At 39.5% G+C, this 24,642-nt stretch overlaps 2 protein-coding genes and 1 pseudogene across 3 annotated transcripts in view; 1 reads left to right on the plus strand and 2 right to left on the minus strand.

The window, feature by feature from the left end:
- LOC141443926 (juvenile hormone esterase-like) overlaps positions 1–24,642 on the minus strand; it is a 142,233-nt gene that overhangs the window by 93,309 nt on the left and 24,282 nt on the right. The gene's annotated exons all lie outside the window — the stretch shown is intronic.
- On the plus strand, positions 7–7,043 carry LOC141443871 (uncharacterized; annotated as a pseudogene).
- Positions 11,688–13,057, minus strand: LOC141443762 (uncharacterized). The gene is made up of 2 exons (XM_074109110.1): positions 12,737–13,057; positions 11,688–12,227 (listed from the first exon to the last, which is right to left on the minus strand). The coding sequence occupies exons 1-2, from the start codon at positions 13,055–13,057 to the stop codon at positions 11,688–11,690; spliced, it is 861 nt and encodes a 286-aa protein (XP_073965211.1).

Consider the following 24,642-nt stretch of genomic DNA (forward strand, 5'->3'; position numbering starts at 1 on the left):
CAACAAAATACTTGAAATGAAAACATTTAATAACAATATACCGAAAAACAATACAAAGAATTTTGTGAACAGCAATAAAATTGTAGCCAAACCAGAACCGAAAATGCCTGTCAATATGGAGTCAAAGACTGCAAGGAAAAGCTTAGCGCCTATAAAATTTAGCCAGCCTAAAGTAACAGAGAAACCAAAGTTGGAAACTTCCAGAAAAAGCATGCTGCCAACAAAAGTAAGCGAGAGCCGAGAGTCGGTGTTTGACCGCTTGTACAAGCCAAAAACGCTACAAAAAAAAGATTTAAACGATGTTACGAGGCTACAGAAAGACCCAGTTTTCTTACAAAAGTGTTACATCAAGCAGTCTTATTGCTAATAAACGTCACACTGTGTTTGAACCAAAAGTAAAAGCTGCTCCAGTACGTAGATCAATATCAGCTGTACATTTCAAAAGAATAAGCAAAAAAGAACTTGGCAACTGCTTCCACAAATGGTCCTCTATCGGTGAGAAGCTAAACGAAGTACATTTGACAAATATAAATGAAGACGACTCTGTGAAACAAGATGTAGTAACATCCGCCATCAAAAGCGAGCGGAAAAAGGTCCGTTTGCAAACACCATCTTCGTTCAACACACCTCAGCCGGAGGAGCTCCAGAACCGTCTCTCAAAGTGGCTCAAATCTCGTGGAAATCCATAGATTCCTACCACCATTTACAATGCTTTGGCATCCACCATTTAGCGGCAAAACCGTTCAAACCTCTATATTACCACCTGAACCTATTCATGATAATAACGATGATGAAAATAAAGAAAACATAGCACTAGAGCATGATAGTGACAATGAATCATACTCGGATAACATGAACGATCGTGCCAATGATTTAGATGGTGTTAAGAACAAGTGGCGTAGTAGAGTCAGCTATGCCAGCGACAGTATTATGAATGACAGTCATGACACTACGCTGAACTCGGATGAGCTGCCGGTTGATGATTTGCTTTTAGGAGCCCTGAATGATCTTACAGAGTTGCTGAGAGAGGTAAAATAGCTATGACACTAAGTTTCGTTAGTTATCCTGTTACCCCTTATTCATAAACTTCAAGCTATGTTAACTAACAAATGCTTTGTCCCTTTCTAACAAATACAAATGTCGAAGTGACAGATAAGGACAAGATTTTAGCTGCATTTTAACTATAGGTTTGATTGTCTATGAATAAGGGGTTAGTTATGCATCAATCTTGGTAGTCCAATTCACCTAATTCTGTTAGATTTACATACAACTTAACTTTGTACAGATGATATGTAGACAAGATCAGAAGTGTTTATTCTTTTATTACCTTTATTAGGATGACCATGTATCCTATTCTTGTAATTTAGTAAATAGTAGAAAAATTGCATGGGATCTACCCTATTGAATTCAATTTTGGCTAGTTATTATGTTTTTCAAGTCCTTGTCTCAATTAAAAATCATCAAATCACAATGATATCACTTTTAAGCTCCTAATTTCACAGGAACATCAAAAAATAAGGAATTAAAATGATTACTAAAAAAATCAAAAAACCTATTGCCTCAAATGGTTTTTTTTTCTGAGCAGACTTACTGTTCGCCTGAATGCTTTTATAGTCACAGCCAGAGAGGCCGCTCAGTAAGGGGTACAGAATGGCGATAAGAAATAAAATATGTCTTGAAATAAACATATTTCTCTTAAAATTGAGAAAAAAATTGTCTTAGAAAAAGATAAGTAGTTTTTTGTTTTAAAAATATTGCATTAGCCTAAGTAAATATTTTTTTTGTAATAACGAAATATTTTGAGAAAGTGCTCTGTCTTCTTTGAAGAAATCCTTTTTACCCGTGTATGAAGTTGATCTACTGTCTATTACTTGTATTCTGGCTAAGCTCTTAAATATATGATGATGATGATGCCAAAGGCTGCTCCTATTCAGCCCACCTCGGACTTTGGATACTAAGAGTGAGTTATAAGCTTAGTACTCCCTTTTTTCCAGGGCTTTGACTGGGAGCAATGCGCTCGCTGGCTCCGGGCTATACGGGAGAGGTTCCCCGACGCGCCGCGCCGCGCCGCCTATTGGGAGTGCCGGGCTGCGCTGGAGGAGCGCCGCGGAGACCTGCCGGCCTCCGTGCAGTGCTGGGAGGAGGCCATTGCTAAGGGGACTAAGGTGGGTTCGAGAGGATCCTTTCTCAAACACTAGAAATCATTGACTGAATTTCATTTGTCTGAAAATGATTCAAAGTATTATCATTATTCTGCGAAGAGGCCTGTGCCCAGCAGTGGGATGGGTATAGGCTGGGATGATGCTGATGATTATCGTTATTCCGATGACAGATTTAATAAATTTTCTATCTACTATTTCACGTTTAATATAGTATTGTTTGTCCGCAACTTTTCCCGTCTCATTCACTTGCTCTATGAACTGTTTGTTTTTTTTTTTTCAACGCTAAGTGCATCTGTGTGACTATGCCAGCCTCATTGGAAGACTCGATTTTGATTGTTTTTTAGCCTGTGTTTCATTTACCCAATGATACTTTTGATAATTCTTATGGTTGAATTTTCAGTATATTTTTTAGTTCAAAAATACTGCCAGAAAAGTACTAGGTTTGAACTGCAACCTAACAGAACCGAACTGCTACCACAGTAAAGTAGGTTAGGTTAGAATTGCGACCCCAACATGCTGCCAGCAAAATAAGCTTGCAATGTTTTGTCCACAGCATTCAGTAGTGGACGCGAATCTGGACCAACTGCTGGACAAGTTCATGCAGCTCAAGATAAGCCCCAGCGGTGGGCGGCGCGAGCGGCCCGACCCCAAACTTGTGGACGTCAAGAATGTGTTCAAGAGCACGATCATACGGTTCGCTGTGCAGCAGGCTAAGCTGTAAGTTGACTTAGGCTACTCACGCAGCGAAGCAAGAAACTAATGCGGAGTGGAGTTTCAGAACAAATTCCCAACATAACAGATTTTTAACTCAACAGATTCACAACTCAACATAATCTCAACTCAACATACTCCCAGTTCAACATACTCCCAACTCAATAGATTCACAACTCAAGGATTCCCAGCTCAACAGATTCTCAATTCAACAGATTCCCAACTCAACAGACTTCCTACTCAACAGATTCCCAACTCAACAGACTCCCAACTCAACAGACTCCCAACTCAACAGATTCTCAACTCAACAGACTCCTAACCCAACAGATTCTCAACTCAACAGACTACTCAACAGATTCTCAACTCAACAGACTCTACTCAACAGATTCTCAACTCAACAGATTCACATCTCAATATATTCACAACTCAACGGATTTCCAACTTAACAGATTCACAACTCAACAGAATCTCGACTCAACATACTCCCAACTTAAAAAAAAATTCAACTCAACAGACTCCTAACTCATCAGATTCTCAACTCAATTGATTCTGAACTCAACGGATTCTCAACTGACCAGACTCCCAACTCAACAGAATCCCAGCTCATTTTATACTTAAACGGTTTGAGGTTCACTGTGCTGGCTGAAAATCAGCATTAACCTTTTCGTCGCCACGTCAAATACAAAAGACATCATCCATACACCAGGCTTCTATATTGCAATGCCTAAAATTGAACCTTAACACAATTGAACGAAGGTTGCTTTTGTATTGAAGTAATGGACGTATATATAGGTCGTTGGCGTGGAACCTGCGGTGCGTATATTTTATATGAGTCGTTGGCGTCGAAAAGGTTAAGGTATTTTAACGCTTCCATTATGCTAAGCCAGTGTCAAATTCGCAACCGTAATGACACATTCTATCCTTCGTGTTGTCTATTTTTACTTATATTGTTGTGAATTCATGTAATTTCTTTCTTAAAAAAAAAACTATCAAAAAGTATCTTTATTATATTTAAATCACATTGTACCATCAGCCAAATATGTGGTCTACAACCCTAATCATAAAACAATAATGCCAATAGACGTGTCTGTCAATTTCAGACTTCGACTTTAGAGACATATTCATTTCATAGCGACTTCTTTAATAATTGATAGACCACTTATTTGGCTGATGGTACATAACATTAAACAATATCACTAAGCGATTGTTATTAAAAAAAAAAACTAGTTAAATAACTCGCCCCTTGCCATTCCCGGCGCAAGTCATAACGCTTGCGGCATTTCCACGTTAGTAGTTAAAAATAAGGTAAAAGGTAAAAAACTACTTGTTTTTTTCAGACGGCAATCTCAAGATCATCCCAAATACACCATGACGCCGGTCCGCCGCAGCTCGCGTCTCAGCAGCCACTGGAGCTCTAAAAAGACTCCGTTGAAACTATGCTCGTCTGTCAAACAGGCTGATGTGTTTGGTGATGTGCTGTTTGTGCCCAACGCTACGTTATGTGAGACACCCTGAGGTCACGGGGCAAATACCGTCAGAGTCACTTCATCGAAAAAGCAGCCGGTCTAAGAACCAACTGGTCTAAATTGCAAGAGATCTAACAAGCAAGTGGTCTAAGAAGAAACTACAAAGCAATCCATAAAGCACGTCACATCAATTTTGACCATTTTAACCCCCTCCCCCCTCCATGTCGACGACCGTGATATTGCCGACAGGTTGGCCAAGTGGTTAGAGAACCTGACTACGAAGCTTGAGGTCCCGGGTTCGATTACCGGCCAGGGCAAATATTTGTATGAATAATACGAATGTTTGTTCTCGGGTCTTGGATGTTTAATATGTATTAAGTATGTATTTATCTATATAAGTATGTTTATCCGTTGCCTAGTATCCATAGTACAGTCAGCAAAAAGATATGAATACAGCCAAAGTGCAAAAAATATGTATACACGACCTTAATGTTCAAGCAATAAAGTCCTGTATACATATTTTCGGCACTTTGGCTGTATTCATATCTTTGTTGCTGACTGTACAAGCTTTGCTTAGTTTGGGACTAGGTCAATTGGTGTCAAGTGTCCCATCATATTTATTTACTTATGTCACTCATATTGCTATGAAAATTATTTTCTTCCTGTGTCACAAACCGCCTGATCTGGCTTTTAGACCACATGCTACTATGAACAGTTGCGTCTTAGATCATTTGCTACTTAGACAAGCTGCTCTTTAAACAAAGTGATACTCACCTAACGCATGGCACGCAAGTGTAACGCTGACTTCTTTTCTGCGCATCGTTTTTTGTCTTTCTAGATGGCGACACTGTAGCGTGAGGTTTTCAAGTGTGGCTTTCAGAGTCTGTTATTACAGGCATTAAAACAAAGTTTAGATTAAAATCATATTTAATACACCTTAAAACCGTACCATAAAAATATCCAGCAACCACAGGTAATGCAAAGTATTCACAAAATTATTCTAATTATAAATAAACGCGGGTTAGCGAGCCAAAAACTATGAGATTTGACATTTCGGAAACCTCACGTTACACTAGCGCCTCTAGCGGCGAATTCATACGCGATAGCCCTCATTGCCAGCCCGCGCGCCCCGCGCGTCGCTCACTCCCCCACGATACCATGTTGTACTGCGCATTAACGGTTACCGCTACACTTGTGCACGCTGTAGTAAGTAAAGACTTGACTTCAAATGCTTGAAGCATTTTTAATTAATAATTAATATTCGTATAAATTAAAATTATGCAATTGAATTGCCTATACTTGTAAAATTATGTGACAATGTATTTAGATTTAAGTTTGTATTAAGTTTTACAGGCGTTTTGAAGAATTTCATGCAGAGACTGTACAGACTCGCCAATGGACAGTCAAGGAAATTAATTTACGTCCTAGGGTGGAACCTATTCATAATCATTTTTGTCATGATTTCTTTAGCAGATGTATGGAATGTCAATATGACATTAGTAGCACAAGGGATCCACCCTGGGTAGTGTTCTAATTTTCTTGACTATACGTGTGTTCGACTAGCAGCCCTCGATATACAATTTATCGTCGTCTGCGTAATCAATGCTTTAACATTATTCTATGATAAGGGTCGATTAAATTTTCTCTTGTACCTCGTTGCCATGGTACATTGAACACATCTCTGTATTTTGAAGTTCTTGATTACGGCTATTGTGCTCATTTCTGCTAACATGTTAGATACTTACAGATAACTTCCTGATATTTTATCTGGGATCCTGGTTTTAGCTGAAAATATTTTATCTAAATGATTAATTTCTCAACTGTTTCATATGGGCATACGATTTTATTCACTATCATGCACAATCTACGGGAACGCTTTATTTAATAAATCAGGGTTTCTAGGCAGGTAAAATATCGCTAGATGGCGTTAGTATCGGGAGGTCTGTCTGTTTATATGTCTGTCTATAGGTAGTGCCACGAGAGCTGAAGTTGATTGATTACGCACACAGCTACAGTACGTTTACTTGGAGTTAACACTTGACAGATGGGCGTGCCTTCAGTCAATATTCAACTTTGAGGTCATACAAATAAAATCGTTTTTACATAATCTGTAAACGTGGGTAGCGGTATGGTATACTAAAAATGGCTTTATTTGTATGACGTCAAAGTTGAAAATTGACTGAACGCCCATCTGACGAGTGTTAACTCCTAAGTAATCGTAGTAGTACAACATGTCGCGTAATGACAACAGGATTTTGACATTTACTCATTCGATTAATTCATGATGACAGCGCGAATCGGCTCATTTCATTATTTAACCAATCCAAACGTGACGCAAACGTCTAAAGTTGGAAAACGGACCTGCGATACTAGCGCCACTTAGCCGGTCACAGAAACTTTTGTTGATATACATTTTGCCATTTTATTTCATATGTTATTTTATTATACAGTGCTGGACTTTTCTTGCCTTCTCTTCTGTCTAATAATAATTTATTGTTTCATTTTATTTCACATACATATTTAAAATATTCCCTTATTCCGTATTCTGTTGAAAATTTTTAAGCTAACTTTTCAGCTGGAATAAAATTTAAATTTGTAGAATACCGTTCAAAAGTGTTTAATAATGTAGCAATTAACGCAAATGTTTGTGTAAAATGTTAATATAATAATTGTCAATCAATTTTACACTGTATGATTTGTGAAAGACAATAAATGTATTTTGTTTAAAATGGTAGTTTCATTGGCCCTATCCACGCTACACGAAAGTGTAGCGGAGGCCATTATTTCTGCCAATGTGCCAGTGGCACCAATCAGCGCGTACGCCAGTGGCGTAGCTACCAAGGGGCTAGGCGGGCAGTGCCCCGGGGCCCTCAAGCTCAGGGGGCCCTCGAAATTCTGCTTTATAGCTGATGATAAAGTTGCTTAGCATTTTTAAAGTATTTGTATATATAATGATTTTACTTCAAAAACCTTACCAGTTTTGATAGCAGTGGGCCCCATTTTTTAATTTGCCCCAGGGCCCTAGGTTACCTAGCTACGTCACTGGCGTACGCTTCGGCTTCCCAGCCCCCTTGAGGCCCCTTGATATACCTTCGTTTTGTATTGTACAGTCGCCGAATGAAAAGGTTGACCGACCACCTTAAAGGTCTGTTTTTGCTCGCTCATTGCTTGTGTAAACGAATTTATTTGCGAAGTTCTGAAAAGTCAACCTTTTCATTCTGCCACTACTTCAGTCTATTGACGATCGCTGCTAGACTTACGTGCCGAGACCGAGAGCATCGATTTAGAATACCCTAGATGCCATGCCCTATCATCATCATCATCATTCCAGCCTATATACGTCCCACTGCTGGGCACAGGCCTCTCAGAACAAGAGGGCTTGGGCCATAGTTCCCACGCGGGCCCAGTGCGGATTGGGAACTTCGCACGTACCATTGAATCGCTTCGCAGGTTTGTGAAGGTCCTCACGATGTTTTCCTTCACCGCAAAGCTCGTGGTAAATTTCAAATGTAATTCCGCACATGAATTTCGAAAAACTCAGAGGTGCGAGACGGGGTTCGAACCCACGACCCTCTGCTTGAGAGGCGATAGGTCAAACCACTAGCCCTATACTCCATTTATTTTAACATTTGAAACTTAACGGTAAAATTTGCACACGTTTTTAAATGAAACAACGGAACTATTTAAAATCGTGTGAACTTCTATAATAAAACATAATAGTAGGTATTTTTAGTCCATTTGTGTCCGAAATATCGAGGAACGTGCGTTACAATTTGACCGTTAATTCAAACCTTAAATTAAACGGAGTATAGATACACTGTCACCTACAAATTCAAGTCGCAAAAATGTGAAAGAAGGCAAATCAAATATACATAATGTACTTAAGAACATTTCAATTTTGGTTACATGCAACCTTATTTAAGGTGCCATTTCGAGTGCGCGCGGTTAGCGGTTATGACATTACAAAATAAGACCATCGCGTTTTCGGTCGTAGCCAAGATTATATTACAATATAAACATTACTATATCTTGAGTCAATCCCTAGTCGAACGTAGTATCACGTAGTATCTCTTAGTAGTCTGTGAGTCGAATTCAGTTCACGCCGCGTGACAATCGTTCAACAACAGACGATCGAACGGTCCGGCGGAACGAGAGGGACGCAGCCATCTGTTAGAATGAGATATCCATACTTCTGTTATTTCTACATAGGTACTTATACTCTTTGGTCTGTTACGGCTATAACAAATTGACGGCTACGGGCCACAGTGCACAAACCGTGCGGGCCATAATATATTATAAAAAAAAAAAAATTGACGGCTTGACGTTTCAAATGACGATAGGTACATAATGAAATTGATTTAAAACAATAATGCTCAAAAAAACTGCGTCGTGTGCTGTCAACTGGTGGATTAAATCGTGATTAAATCCAAATATAACGTACTTTTACATAATTTCTGCCATAACTCAGAATGCTAACACCGGTGTTATTGTTCTGAGTGCCATAACTTGCGTTTTTGAAATGAACTTGTTTTTGAAAAACCTGCCATCTAGCGACGAGTAGCCGAACTAGAACCAAGTATGATTCATAACCTTGGTCAAATTGTAGTACCAATAAACTGCAATAGATGACTCTGTAAGACAGCCATGTTTTTTTTACTTATGGCAACATCTAATAACTCGTTCGAAAATCTTTTTTGCTTTTGACAAAGAAGCTTTCCTTTCTTATCATATTTCATCCCCACCAGCCACATGTTACAATGTTGTATTGTATTGTGAACTCAATAAATGACTTTTTTTTATTATGTTAAGAAAAAGCTTCGACGGAATTCAGAAAACTATTTTTGTTTACGAACAGCAATAGCCTTGTTCAGCAGGGCTACTATGAAACACGAAACTTGAAGTTCGTGTCATGCGGTCCCTCCGACACTTATACCATTTAATACGAGAGCGAGAGAGAGGGTACGATACGAAGTTCGAGTTTCAAGTTTCGTAGTAGCCCTGCAGTCATTCAGGGGGCTACAAGAGAGAGAGAGATGGTACGATAAAACTTCGATTTTCGAATTTCGGAGTAGACCCTCAGGCCATACTGGCTTTCTTTCATTCATACGCTATCGCACTTCGCTTCGCTCGCACGCAGTATCGCATCGCTAGAAGCTGTCATTCAGTTATGACACTCGACACTGTCAAGTGGAAGTGGAGTGAGTGGCACAATTTGAAAACTGCTTTTAGTTTGCTGTGCGTTTCTGTTCTATATAGATATTTATTTGCAATGTAAATAGTTATTCGTGATATTGAAATAAACCTTATTATTTTTTATTGGTTCGTGTGTTGGTGATATTTGTGTCAGTGAATTTGATCAGTGTCTGCTGTGGTTCTTTGAATCAGCTGACATCTGTTTTTTCCTACATATTTCGGTAAGTTTTTTAATTACCCGTATTCTTTATTAAAAACAATTTGTAGGCACTATCCCGATGTACTAAAAATCCACGTTTTCCATATAAAATAAAAGAGTAATTTAATCGACTTTCCCTTGGCATGGTATAATTTAAAAAAAACAGATTTTTTTTAGTGCATAAATTGTAAAAGACATTAAAATACATTCTAAAGAGGATAATAAACTGTTTATAAAGTATAGAAACGAAAAGTAGGTGTGTACACTAAAATAATTATGTTGTGAAATAGTAGGAATTATATTTCGCAATCATTTTTCGCCGGTCGTTATTGGCAGTGTTTACCAGATTGGGTTTCTTGTGGAAAAAAAAAACTAAATGAGTTCTGTAACACAACTTTTTTAGTTGAAATCTTACTTTTTGAGCATAACTATGATGATGATGATGATGATGTGATCCTGTTATCCCTCACTAGGGACATAGGGCTCGTAGAAGAGTTTTCCATTTGGCTCGATCTTGCGCGGCTTCTTCCAGCTCTTCCAGCCGAGACCAATTGAGCCAGCCTCCTTCTCACTGATCGCCTCCACGTGGTCCGAGGACGTCCTGGCCGTCTTCTGCCAGTAGATTGCCAACGGAGACCCTGCTTGGGCAGGTGATCATTCGACCCTCGAAGCGTGTGTCCAATCCATCGCCATTTCCTTATCATAATTTCCCGGCTTACTGGCTTCTGGTCAGTCATTTGCCACAGTCTTGCGTTTGAGATAGTTCGAGGCCAAAAAATTCCAAGGATACGCCTCAGGCATTTGTTAACAAACACCTGCAAACGATCGGTGATATCCTTCCTTACGAACCATGTCTCGCATCCGTACAATAGGACTGACTTGACGTTGGAGTTAAACACTCTGATCTTAGTGCGTCGAGTTATTACGGTGGATGTCCACACAGGTTTGAGTTGCGCGTACGCCGCCCGCGCCTTGTTGATGCGCGCCTCAACATCGCTATCCGTTCCCCGGTCGGATCGACCACACTTCCCAGATATGCGAATTGGCCAACTTGCTCAACGGCCCCGCCGTTAATGTATATCGGCACTGCATCCGAGGTGTTAAGCCGCATGTCCTTCGTCTTCTCACAGTTTATGCGCAGTCCCTCTCTTGCAGCGTATTCGGAGAGGTCGTTGGTCTTGGATTGCATACGCTCTCGTGATGTTGCGAATAAACAAAGATCATCGGCGAAGTCTATGTCTTCGAGACCCCCTCATCTACCCAAGGCAATCCTCTCCTCTCTTGACTTGTTACCTTGCGCATCACGTCATCCAAGACAATGAGGAAAAGCAATGGCGACAACAAACAACCCTGTTTCACACCCGCCGTGACCGGTACCCGGTCTGACAATTGTCCCTTATGCATGACTCGGCAAGAGGAGCCCATATAAAGATTTTGGATAATTTTTATGATCTTAACTGGTATACCCCTTCTTTTTAGCGCATGCCAAATACTTGTCCACTTGACCCTGTCGAACGCCTTTTCGAAGTCTACGAACAAAGTGAAAAGTTCACTACGCATTTCATTGCACTGCTCCAAATCATGCGTAAAACGTTGATTTGATCAATGCAAGACCGCCCTGCTCTAAATCCACCCTGTTCGCCCCTCAGCGTACAATCGACAGCACTCGTCATTCTGTGTAGCAGTATCTTGCAGAGAACCTTGGAGACCACAGGCAGTAGGTTTATCCCTCTCCAATTTGAGCACTGGGACAAGTCCCCTTTCTTGGGCAGCTTAATTAGTATGCCTTCTTTCCAATCTTCAGGCACTTGCTCAGCTTCCCATATCGCCTTCACCAAGGGACAGAGAATATCGGCCACCACCTCCGCGTTCGCTTTTAAAGCTTCGACTGGAATACCATCGTTCCCGGGTGCCTTGCCATTCTTGAGCGCTCTTATTGCCTTCGCTATTTCGGCTTTACTTGGAGGCCACACTGATGTTCAGAGTAGATGTCTCCTCCACCTCGGTTTCGGTGTCATCGTTTCCATCTACTACAGTGTGAAAAACTTCTGCGAAATGCTCATGCCATCTGCGCATTTGATCTTCTTGAGTGGTAAGAAGCTTGCCCGATTTGTCCGCTATGGGTCGGTGTGATGGTGGTTTATTGCAAAGCTCCTTGCCTGCACGGTAGAGCTCTCTCGTGTTACCCGTGTTAGCTGCGTGTTCTGCTCGTCCCGCTATCTCCGCTGCTCTCACCCGCTGGTCTCTTCTAGCGCTGCGCTTTACATCGCTTTCACAGATAAAGTACTGGTAGGCCAGAGTTTCTTTTGTGCTTTGGTCTTTTGCGCAGTTTAGCTTGTCCTTTATGGTTTTCCTGTACAGAATCTTATCCCAGGTGTCTGCGGAGATGTGATCCTTGCAGTCCTTGTTCCTGTGGCCCAACAAGTCTCCGCAACATGCTAGGAATGTGTCTTTCACAGCCTTCCACTCCTCCTCGACATTCCCTCCTTGGGTTCTCTGTGAGTGGTATTGGTTGTGTAATTTCACGCTAAATTCGTGCTTCCTCTCCTGGTTTCGTAGCTTTGAGACATCAAACCGTCGAGATAATGTGGTTGACTTTCTTTGAACCTTTGCTATCTTCAGACTAATTTTGGCAACAACAAGATGGTGGTCGCTGTTAACGTCGGCTCCTCTTCTATTGCGGACATCCAGCAGTGAGTGCCTCCACTTCCTACTGATCATGACATGGTCAATTTGGTTTTCTGTACGTCGATCCGGCGACACCCATGAGACCTTGTGACAATTTTTATGGGGAATACTGAACCGCCAATCACCAAATCCTGTTCACAGCAGAGGTCGACCAACATATTGCCATTCTCGCTACGATTTCCCAGTGCATGTTTTCCCACCCATGATTCGATACCATGGTTACTACTTCCAATTTGCGCATTGTAGTCTCCCATACAAATGACTATATCCCCCTTTCGTATACCTCTCAGTGTACTTGTTAGCTGGTTATAGAATACCTCTTTCACGTCCAGGTCTGCTGCGTTGGTGGGGGCATAGCATTGTACGATTGTGACATTTCTCACTCTGGATCTGAAACGAGCAGTAATTATCCTCTCCGATACTGGTTTCCACTCAAGGAGGCTACCGGAAGCTTTTTTGCTAAGCAGGATACCCACGCCATGTTCATGCTTCGACGCCTGTCCCGAATACAGTAGAGTGTGGTCCTCGATCTGTTCCTCTCCAAAGTCCTTCCATCGCGTTTCAGAAATGCCCAGTATATCCAATCGGTAGTCTCTCATGTATTTGAGAACCTGGTATATCCTACTTTCCTCTCGCATAGTACGAACATTCCAGCATCCAATCAGAGTCCGTATTTTAGCGCCAAAGGTCTGTTGTTTAAAATCGGTCCGTTTTCTACTTTGAGTTTCAGTAATATTTTATTATTTCGAGCATACAGGTTATTAGCCCATAGTACCCTAGTCGGCTAGTGGGGCTGCTACTTAAAGCGCACCGCCACGCTTGATTTGTTCTCAGAGTTCCTTCTCCTATCGAGCATCCAGGGAGCACTTCCTTTCCCAAGGCCGCCGCACGCCTCTTCCAGCTACAGCCAGGTGTGTGGTTATTCCGCCATGATCGGTTTTCATGCTTTTTAGAAGTGATTTAAACTCCAAGGCCGATGACGCCTCTTCTAGTCAGTTACCTAGACTAGGTTTAATGGTTATCCCGCCATTTGCTCGGTCGCCAGAGCCTCGTCTGTTTTCTAGCAGGGAGCACCACGACACGGTGTACGCCATGCCGCCGCCATCCGGCGCGTGCAGGTGAGGTTGACAATAGGGCCGGAAAGGTGTCATTATCCGTTCTCCCTTACTCCCTTAGCATAACTATACCTATACCCTCCTTAGCATAACTATACTTATGTTTATTTTTAACTTACTATTAATATTGTACTATATGAAGGAGCATTATATAGAAATTAAAATAAAAGCTAATTTATTTTATTTAGTGAACAAATGAAGTAATTTTTTTTTTCACCCGAACTTTATCCAGGCAGCTAAGTCTAAAAGATATCGGTATTATAGAATTTAGAATCAGTAGCCCAACATCCTGGGGTGGGCACAGCCCACACGGACCACCTGGCCCCCCCTCTACATACGCCTATGGTCTCCACTTGCATGGCCTCAGAACGAGGTAGCCACTCCACCAGAGTCTACCTCTAGTGACTAGTGGATACGAGGCTTTAGACAAGTTTTCATAAATTCTAGATAAAGATTAAGTTTTTTTATAGCCTCTTTTTCTCTACTTTTATGCATTCCAAAAGAAGATCATTAATATTGCTATTATAAGTAGGTATAGAAACGAAAGGTGTCAACAAACATATTGTTCCTGTTTACTACTAAGTTTTTCTTTTTTGTTTTTTTTCCATGCAGTCAGGTTTGGACTTTTTTTTAAAGTACCTAATATTAGGGTTCCATAGCCAAATGGCAAAAAACGGAACCCTTATGGATTCGTCATGTCTGTCTGTCTGTCCGTATGTCACAGTCACTTTTTCCTAAAGTTGAAACTTGGTAAGTGTATGTAAATAAAGTGGGGGGTAAGTGTAGTATGTGTTAATAAAGGCTTATTCTATTCTATGTATTCTATGAAACGCATTAAGATTTTCACACAAAAATAGAAAAAAAAAATAAATTTTGGGGGTTCCCCATACTTAGAACTGAAACTCAATTTTTTTTTGCATCAAACCCATATGTGTGGGTTATCTATGGATAGGTCTTCAAAAATGATATTGAAGTTTCTAATATCATTTTTTTCTAAACTGAATAGTTTGCGCGAGAGACACTTCCAAAGTGGTAAATTGTGTGTCCCCCCTGTAACTTCTAAAATAAGAGAATGATAAAACTAAAAAAAATATATGATGTACTACATTACCATGCAGACTTCCACCGAAAATTGGTTTGAACGAGATCTAGTAAGTAGTTTTTTTTAATACGTCATAAATCGTAAACCGCAATTTACCTTTCATTCAATCAACTCAAATATAAGAAAAAAATGTGTACGGAACCCTCGGCGCGCGAGTCCGAGTCGCACTTGCCCGGTTTTTTTAAGGATTTTTTATTTTATACATAATCTTCCAAGTTAGGCTGTTATTTACATATAAACTACTAACAATTTTCAAACAAACTTAGCCGTAATAGTTTTCCTTGTTAATTTGATATATTTACTTCTCCGCTTACTTTAACAAAAATTGGCACTTTCAAGTTTAACATTTCGCAAACTAATCGCTGGATCGAAAAATCGTCTCCACAATATCATCATCAGTCGGAAGACGTCCGCTGCTGAACAAAGGCCTCCCCCTTAGAGCAGGGTTTCTCAAACTTATGGCTCCACATACCCCTGTTAAAGTTTCTAGACGACAGCGAACCCCTACCTCCCCCCCCCCCTCCCCCAAAGAAAGTAATAAAACTGGCTATTGGAGAAACTAAGTTTATTTTTATTTCAATCATCATGATAATATAATGTATATTATTTATTTCAATAAATCGTAACAAATATAGGTAAGATTTGTCTTGCCAACGAAAATACAAACTAAAACAAACAACAACAAGTAACAAACAAATAAGTAACAAATTTGGAGTTGAAATAAAAAATACAAAAAGACTCCAAAACCCAATCTTAATCATCTTGCCAGTCTTGCAGCCACCATCACGTAAACCTTGTCGCGAACCCCCTACCGTCGAAAAGCGAACCCCTAGGGGTTCGCGTACCCCACTTTGAGAAACCCTGCCTTAGAGCAACACAATGAACGACAACTCGCCACTTGCATCCACCAGCCCGCAACTCTCACGATGTCGTCAGTTCATCTACTAGGCAGGCCTGCCTAACTCTCTAATGTGGCCCGCCCATGGCCACTTCAACTTGCATATTCTTCCAGCTATGACTTTGGGACAACCCCTTATACCAAATTTCAAGTTAACTACAGTGATTTAGACTTTACGTTGTCTCTTTATTGTTTAGAAAGGTAAGTACTTTTTTGTAGTTACAGAAAATACTGAAACAAGGTTAATGACAGAGTCTTAACCCAAAACAAGCAAAATAAAAGAAGAGTAGGTCTACATTCACGCGGCATATGTATGAATAGATTACACAGCTGGTAATTATTTACACAAGCTGTCTTTTTCTTCCGGTATATTTCACCTGGTTTGTTTTTTTTTTGTTTAGCTGGATATTTGGAATCACACAGGCTACGTTTTGTCCCAATAATCCCATGGGATAGGGAAAAAATCTCGAAATAACCGCTGGAAATAGTCACGAAATTTGGCACTTTTGTAATGCAACGTAAATGAAGAACACGATGTAATTCTGACGGGAATTTTGTACAATCCCACAATTTTAATTCAACTGCTGTACCATCAGCCAAATATGTGGTCTACCATCCTAAAGTTGATAATCGTTTGCATGTCACAAAACAATAATGCCAATAGACGTGTTGTCAACTTGAAAGTTCGACTTTAGCGACATATGCGTTTGATGGGAACTTATTTAAAAATTGATGGACCACTTATTTGGCTGATGGTACCTATTTAATGATTTACGCGTGCGAAGCCGCGATTAAAAACTATATACAGAATAAAATAAACGTGATTTTAATCAACAGCTTGTATAACTTAACTAGACTTATTTTAATGCTCTGCGTACCGCGTACCTGGGTGAATATTCGGGGGTTTGTACCGAACAATGAAGGCGGTACAAACGCCCGAATATTCACCCACCTAAATAAGTATGTGTGCACGCGCTGCAAATCATTTAAACAAATGATATGCACAAAGAGAAACGGAGCGAGATGATTCATGGACCAAAGTACAATTTAATATACCTAGTTGTGAGCGCTCGATCACTGTAGACAATGTGTTACTGCAACAAATGGACGTATTAAACTCCAATTCAATAGAATCTGACAATCCTGTAGACACTTCCAGCCTACTAATATAAACACCGGGCTGCCTAAGGCTTTGTGATGTGACTATTATTTTTTTTTGATTCCTTTTAGATGATAATTGCAACAACAGGGACATATATAATCAAGTGTGCCTACGATAGGGTGTCTTAAATATGTAGAAAATTGACAGATTCTATTGAATTGTACTTTACGTATGGTCAATAATTATCAATTTACCAATAGTATTTACTAGCGTAGCGTTTACCCGCGACTTCGCACGCGTAAATCATTAGATACAGCAGTTGAATTGAAATTCCGGGATTTTATTAAATTCTCGTGGGAATTCCCTAAAATCAATCGTGGTTTTCGCTGTCGTTAAATTAAAACACCCATGCCAAATTTCATGACTCTTACCTCAGCTGTTGTTATTTGGTGATTTTATACCTATCCCGTGGGAACATCGGGATAAAAGTACCATATGTGTTATTCCAAACGTCCAGCTACCTACATACCAAATTTCATGACTCTAACCTCAACGGTTGTTATTTAGTGATTTTATCCCTATCCCGTGGGAATATCGGGATAAAAAGTATCCTATTTTAATCCAGGTTATAAACTAACTTTTTGCCAAAGGCCGTGCCAGGATAAGCTAAGTAAGTGATTCTGCCCCCATCGAGTTTGGGCTCGTAATTTTTATGGATGGTGTGGTTCTACATCCCTACTTCCCTACTATCCCTACTATAAATAAATAAATGCTAAAGTAAACTGTCTGTCTGTCTGTCTGTTACCCTTTCACGTCGAAACCACTGAACCGATTTTGATGAAATTTGGTATATAGGTAGTTTGAACCCCAAGGACCAACATAGGATACCTTTTATTCTGGTAGAGGGCGCCACCGCGCGATAACCTAGATCCGCGCAGACGTAGTCGCGGGCATAAGCTAGTTAGTAATAAATTGGCAAAATTTCAGCCCCCAAACTTCATAGTTTTTTGTATAAAAGAAAAAAAGAAAATATGATTTTTCTTCAATATCTTTTTTTTTCAACCTAGTTATCTTAGCGTGCATCACAAATACTCGTATTGTACATTCACTACAGATGATTATTTGACATGTAAATAGGCCGCAATGGGCACTTTTGCACGTCATTTTTTAAACTACCAGCGCTTTCGGAAAGACGATGGTCGTGATTGCCAAGAAGAATGCGCCGCAGGAAACTTAGCAGAAAGTCATTTTTTCAAAATAAAATAATTACAAATAAAATACTTAAAAACTACATTATACAATTAAAGAAAAAAATACAAAATAATAATAATAATACAGGGATGTATGGGGTCTCTTGGTTACAAAACTAAACACTAACTATATCTACGTTCAGTGGGGTGTAGAATGCTTCCACCGTCATAAATAAAAAAAATATACATTTCAGGTCAAGTTACCATTTAAGCTTTTGGATTCCGAAGGCAACCTCACGTCTGCCGTTTACTAATTTATATTAACGATTTTCCTCGAATTACGGATCACCCCATGGTACTGTTCGCTGATGACAGCACAGTCATTTAAAGGTCTGGATCAGTATTCATTAGAATTTGAAATAAATACTACAACAATTTTGTGCGTTACGTCAACTCTGGTGGAACTACCTATACATATGTACTAGTGACTTAAGCTATGATGAGACACGTTTTATAAAACTGTAGCGAATCCTAGCGCCATCTAGTTATCGCCCAGAACAACTCCGACATCCTGCATCGCGCTATCGAAGTTTCTCAACTCGGACGCGTAAATACAACTTTGGACGATCTTCCTTCGGACTTCGGTCCCCAGGCGTAACACCTGCCTGAAGAGAGATCTCTGTTGTTGTCTCTCACTGATTTAAAAAAAGGAACAGTTCCTTCGATCTCATGTCATGCCGTTCGACTAGTTTCGATCTGTCCGAAAGCTCTTCTTCAAAGTTAAGTACGTTCAGAATTAGTCGGCGCTTGACAGGAAATCGATGCTGAACTGTTTCATTTTGTACAAACTTTTATTTAACTCGCAATGTATGTATGTAACTGTTAAAATTTGCTAGACCACTAGACTTGTTTTTCAACCAACTTCAAAAAAGGAGGTTATCAATTCGGTTGTATTTTTTTTTTTTCAAATTAGTCTATTACAAATATTTAACTCCAACCAGCACCGTGTTGTACAAGGAAACTAAAATATTAAATATCTCACAAACCTACATGTATAATTAGGACCTGCATCTGAATAACAAAATAAAAGCTTGTAAAAATCTCCGACTTATCTCAAAAACGGCTGAACCGATTCTGATAAAACATGTCTAAGAACCATCGCTGGAAAACCTGCTTTCAAAAAAAAAAGCGCATTCAAATCGGTTCACCCATTTAAGAACTACGGTGCCGCAGACAGACACATACACTTATAACACCCCTCTTTTGCGTCAGGGGTTAAAAATTGACATGATCCGTCATGGCGATAAACTATAAAGAGAACTGTTGTTGTCATTGAGTTTTGTTTACGGTTCGCGCTACACTAGTGTCGCCCCCTGCGCAGAGCTTTGCGTAATATTCCCTATTGTATTAAATAGATACAGCCATTTAAAGCGTATATTTAGACATATCTGCAGATTTGTACGGAACCCTCATTGTTCAAATCCGACTCGCACATGGCCGTTTTTTTCCATTTTTTTTTTATTCGATTGGATGGTTAACGAGCAAGTGGGTCTCCTGATGGTAAGAGATCACCACCGCCCATAGACACCTGCAACACCAGGGGGATTGCAGATGCGTTGCCAACCCAGAGGCCTAAGATGGGATACCTCTAGTGCCAGTAATTTCACCGGCTGTCTTACTCTCCACGCCGAAACAACAGTGCAAGCACTGCTGCTTCACGGCAGGATTAGCGAGCAAGATGGTGGTAGCAATCCGGGCGGACCTTGCACAAGGTCCTACCGCCTGCAAAACCATTCCATTCCATTGCTGTCCATTTTGACTGCGGTACCCTTAAACGTACTTGATGTTGAGGTACACACAATTTAAATACTAATTTCTATGTGATGTAACTTTCATTTAATATAGTACGTAAAATAACTTTCTATACCGGTTTGCATACGTTCACTTTCGGTTGCGCTCAGCAGGGCTACTACGAAACTCGAAACTCGAAGTTCGTGTCGTGCGGTCCCTCTGATACTTATACTGGACCCTTAGTGTAAGTTTTCGGTTACGAAATACGTCTCGATCGCGTTCGCGTTAAAATCTCAATTTATATGAGAAACGAACAGCGCCTCTAGCGGAACGTTTGCGATGTTCGTGTATCCATACAAATTGAGATTTTAACGCGAACGCGATCGAGACGTGTTTTGTAACCGAAAACTTACACTAAGGGCTGTTACACGAAACTCGAAACCGAAGTTCGTGTGATGCCGTCCCTCTATTCGAACAAACCCTTAGAGTAAGGTTTCGGTACGAAATACGTCTAGATCGCGTTCGCGTTAAATCTCAATTTATATGGAAACGAACAGCGCCTCTAGGGGAACGTTTCGAGTTCGTGTATCCATACAAATTGAGATTTTAACGCGAACGCGATCGAGACGTGTTTTGTAACCGAAAACTTACACTAAGGAGCTGTTTCACCATCCATTGATTAGCGTTAGCACGACGGTTAAATGTGATGCCGTCTCCGTCTATTTCGAACAAAACAAATAGAGACGGCATCACACCTAACCGCCAGTTAACACTAATCAATGGATGGTGAGGTGAAACAGCCCCTAAGGGTACTGTTTAATACGGGAGCGAGAGGGACGGTACGATACGAACTTCGAGTTTCGAGTTTTCGTTACAAGCCCTTGCCCTTTAGTGTAACGTTTCGGTAACAAAATGAGTGTCTCATCGCGTTCGCGTTAAAATCTAAATTTTTATGGAAACACGGGTGCTATAAGTTTGACCGGCGCTATGTGTGTGTGTGTCTGTCGGTGGCACCGTAGCTCTTAAACGGGTGGACCGATTTGAATGCGGTTTTTTTATTTGAAAGCGGGTTATCTAGCGATGGTTCTTAGACATGGTTCAGCCGTTTTTGATATATTGAAATTTGAATTGACAATGTTTCCACCTTTTTGTTGGTTAGGTTATATCCCTTTACATGCTATTGATTACGTATACGAATGTGGTGCGAATAATGAAATACTTTGTGTTGTGTTATCTTTGAGTATTTATCTAGATAAATACTCAAAGATGTTGCAATATTTGCCCTGCAATTGCTCCTTGATATCAACAACCTTAGTTGTATCAAACGTTATCTTAATTAAATAGTGAGCTGAAAATATGTTTTCTTGTATGTTTACACTAATAATAATAATAAATAAAATAAAAAGCCCTTTATTATTCCTTAAAACTTAAAAAAAAAACATACTGAAAACACATAATAATACATGCATGTTCATTCCAATAGATTTAACATTATAATTTGAATTGCCAATATAATAAACAGAATGTTACAATAATATCAATGATTACATTAAATTTCATGCTTTATTCTTTATACTTAATCAATTTAAATTAGCTAAATAACTATCGTAAATAATCTCATTACAAATTCAAATAATACTCCATGCTTACCATAAATAATTTGATCGTAATTTATTTAACAATTTGTACAAGTATAGTTTTAAGGACCCGTTATAGGGTGAAGGCCTCCTCCAGTTGTTTCCATTTATCTCTATCTTCTGCCTCTTGTCTCCATTCCTTTTCGGCGATTCTTGCAATCTCATCTGCCCATCGTTCCATCGGTCTCCCTTTCCTACGTTTGCTTTTTGGGCCTTTCCAGAAGGTGGCAATTTTAGTCCATTTTGTGTTGGCCATTCGAGCCACATGGCCCGCCCATTTTAATTTTAATTTTTGTGCGTGTTCTAAAGCTTCTATCACCTTTGTATTTTTGCGTATAACGTTTGTACTACTGTATATAAAATAAAAACGAGTTGGTACAAGTTTTATGTTAATAATAAGCGCTGTACCCTTAGTGTAAGTTTTCGGTTACAAAATACGTCTCGATCGCGTTCGCGTTTAAATCTCAATTTGTATGGAAACACGAACATCGCATTTGTTCCGCTAGAGGCGCTGTTCGTGTTTGCATACAAATTGAGATTTTAACGCGAACGCGATCGAGACGTTTTTTGTAACCGAAAACTTACACTAAGGGCACTGCAGTCAGAGGTGTTAGTTAGCTTTTAAGAGATTGTTTACTCGTTGCAGAAATAGACATGGTGTTTATTATAAAACTTCAGGGGTGTCTGAAGTGTCTTTTTAGGGTTCCGTAGCCAAAATGGCAAAAACGGAACCCTTATAGTTTCGCGGCTTAGCTTAGAGTCTATCAGTTATAAACATGTAGCAATTATGCCGACAAATTGTTGAAACAAAATTTAGTACTTAGACGTAAAGTGGGGGGTGATTTTTTTCGTGTCCCACCCTATATCGCGGGGTATCGTTAGATAGGTGTTTTAAAGTCATTGCGGGGTTGTGATGTGAAGACGATTTTTCGATTCAGTGATCTGTTTGTTCAACTTTGAAGTGCAACTTTTTTTTGAAAGAAAGAAAGAAAGAAACATTTATTCGTGACAAACATAAGAACAATGAATAAAAAATAAAAAAAATAAGAAAAAAATAGTTTTGTTAAAATAGAGCGTCCCCCTCCCCAGGTATCAGAGTACCTACGATGGGTATAGGTGTGCCACGAGAGTTGAAGTGAATGATTGATTATGATTACACACAACTACATGAAGAACTGCATAAAAGGAGAACCTCTTTCTTTTTTTGAAGTCGGTTGAAAATGAACTAAATGAATGGGTCAATGTCAAAATCCCGCTATCATTAATGATGTTCTTGAGTGCGTGACCTCAACTCTGGTGGCACTACCTATAATGTATTTTATTTACGTATCGTTCAGCTACCGACTTAATTCCAAGAACATCTACGCCTTGATTTAATATAGTAGTTGTATATTAAATATAGTTGCACTTAATAAATAATGATTATGTAGGCTTAAGTCTTTGACGTCGGGGTTTTTCTTGTTTTGTTTGTCTTGTCTATGTATGTACCTATGTTTATAACAGCCTAAACCAATTCTCTTAAAAGTAAAAGGAAGAAAAGAAGAGTAGAACTCTGTTACGATACGGTAAGTAACTTAAAGTTCAACAGAACCGGAGACGAAGGAATTTAAAATAATATTTTGTATTATAATAACTATGGCTACAAATAAAAGCTAATATTTAACTCATACATTTATGTGATAATACTTTTAAGCTACTACTTTCACAGAAATAGGTGTAAAAATTACGAAATAACCCGACTGTCTTTAAAAAGCTAAGAGGAAGAAAACAAGTGTAGTCGTCTAGAACTCTAAGGGGCTGTTTCACCATCCATTGATTAGTGTTAACTGGCGGTTAGGTGTGATGCCGTCTCTATTTGTTTTGTTCGAATAGACGGAGACGGCATCACATTTCTCCCCCCGCCCTCTTGTTCTGAGAGGAGGCTGTGCCCAGCAGTGGGACGTATATAGGCTGGGATGATGATGATGATGATGATTCTGTGGTAGTGTAGTGTCGTACATTTCCGTAGTTGTTTCTCGGTATTGCCATGTTTGGAGCTAATTCTCACAATATCGCGTGTTTTGAAAGCATGATCAGGTATTGTGACTAGAGGCCGACCGGGTTTTTTTTCAACATAAATCGGTAAATTGAAGGAAATGTTACCTTTAATGGATTTTTTTACAAGCTTTTATTTAACTGGCCCTGTATCTTGGAAGTTATCTTGGAAGCTAAATTTGACCCACTTCCAATGGTCGGATTGACTTGAAATTTGGCATACTTATAATGTAAATCGGGTAAAAATTCAATAATCTGTGGCATCCTAGCGGTCGAGCCAGTATCGACTTCGCATGAGGGAACTCCTCAATGGTCAACGGCATCGACCTGAAATTCGGTACGGAGATGTAGTTTTTATTACAACGAAGTAGATTTAACAAATAGTACAGTCAGAAAAAAGATCATATTCAAAATAAAAAAATTGATAAATGCCTTTTACGTCTGAACAGTTTCATGTATTGAAAACAGCATATTTAGCATTTTTTTGGATAAACGAATGTTTGTTGTCGGGTCTTGGATGTTTAATATGTAGTTAAGTTGTATTTATCTATATAAGTATGTTTATCTGTTGCCTAGTTCCCCTGGTACAAGCTTTGCTTAGTTTGGGACTAGATCAATTGGTGTCAATTGTCCCAGGATATTTATTTATTTACTAGCTTTTGCCCGCGTAAACGTGCGCGTGGAATTCTGTTATCGCGCGCAGTTCCCTCGGGAACTGTGCATTTTTCCGGGATAAAAAGTAGCCTATGTCACTCTCTGACCCATAAACTATCTCTGTGCCAAAAATCACATCGATCCGTTGCTCCGTTACGGCGTGAAAGAAGGACAAACATACATACATACATATTTACAATATTAGTATGGATTTAACCTAGCCAACATAGAAACGTTGAAAAATCCCGATATTGTAAATGCCTTTTCTGAATCAGTTTTACACTTATCCTTAACTGAACCTGTTATTATCGCAGTTCTTGTTTCTGTTTTAAGACAAAACGAAGGCAAGGTCATACAGATCAATGACCTAGGCGAATGTAAAAAGAAGTTATTTAAATAAAGCATGCGATTATAGACTTTATACCTTCACCTTACCAACGTTCAGCCTAACTGTTTAGTTTATTTTGATTCGAAGATACTTAAAATTTGACCTTTTTTCCAGCAGTGTAAGACACTATTTGAATCGAGTGGATACACACATAGGACTTTGTCGTAGCCAGAACCGAAAACTTGATTCTAATTGATTCAGTTTCCGTGTCAAATTACTTTTGCAAGGTTTAAAATGCAGTTATAGTACCTAAGTTCCGTAGTTTAAAAGAAAAGTTTTTAGTGTAGCTTGCCATGGTAACGTCTCCTGCCT

The sequence above is a fragment of the Choristoneura fumiferana genome, chromosome 28, assembly GCF_025370935.1.
Source record: "Choristoneura fumiferana chromosome 28, NRCan_CFum_1, whole genome shotgun sequence".
Lineage (NCBI taxonomy): Eukaryota > Metazoa > Arthropoda > Insecta > Lepidoptera > Tortricidae > Choristoneura > Choristoneura fumiferana.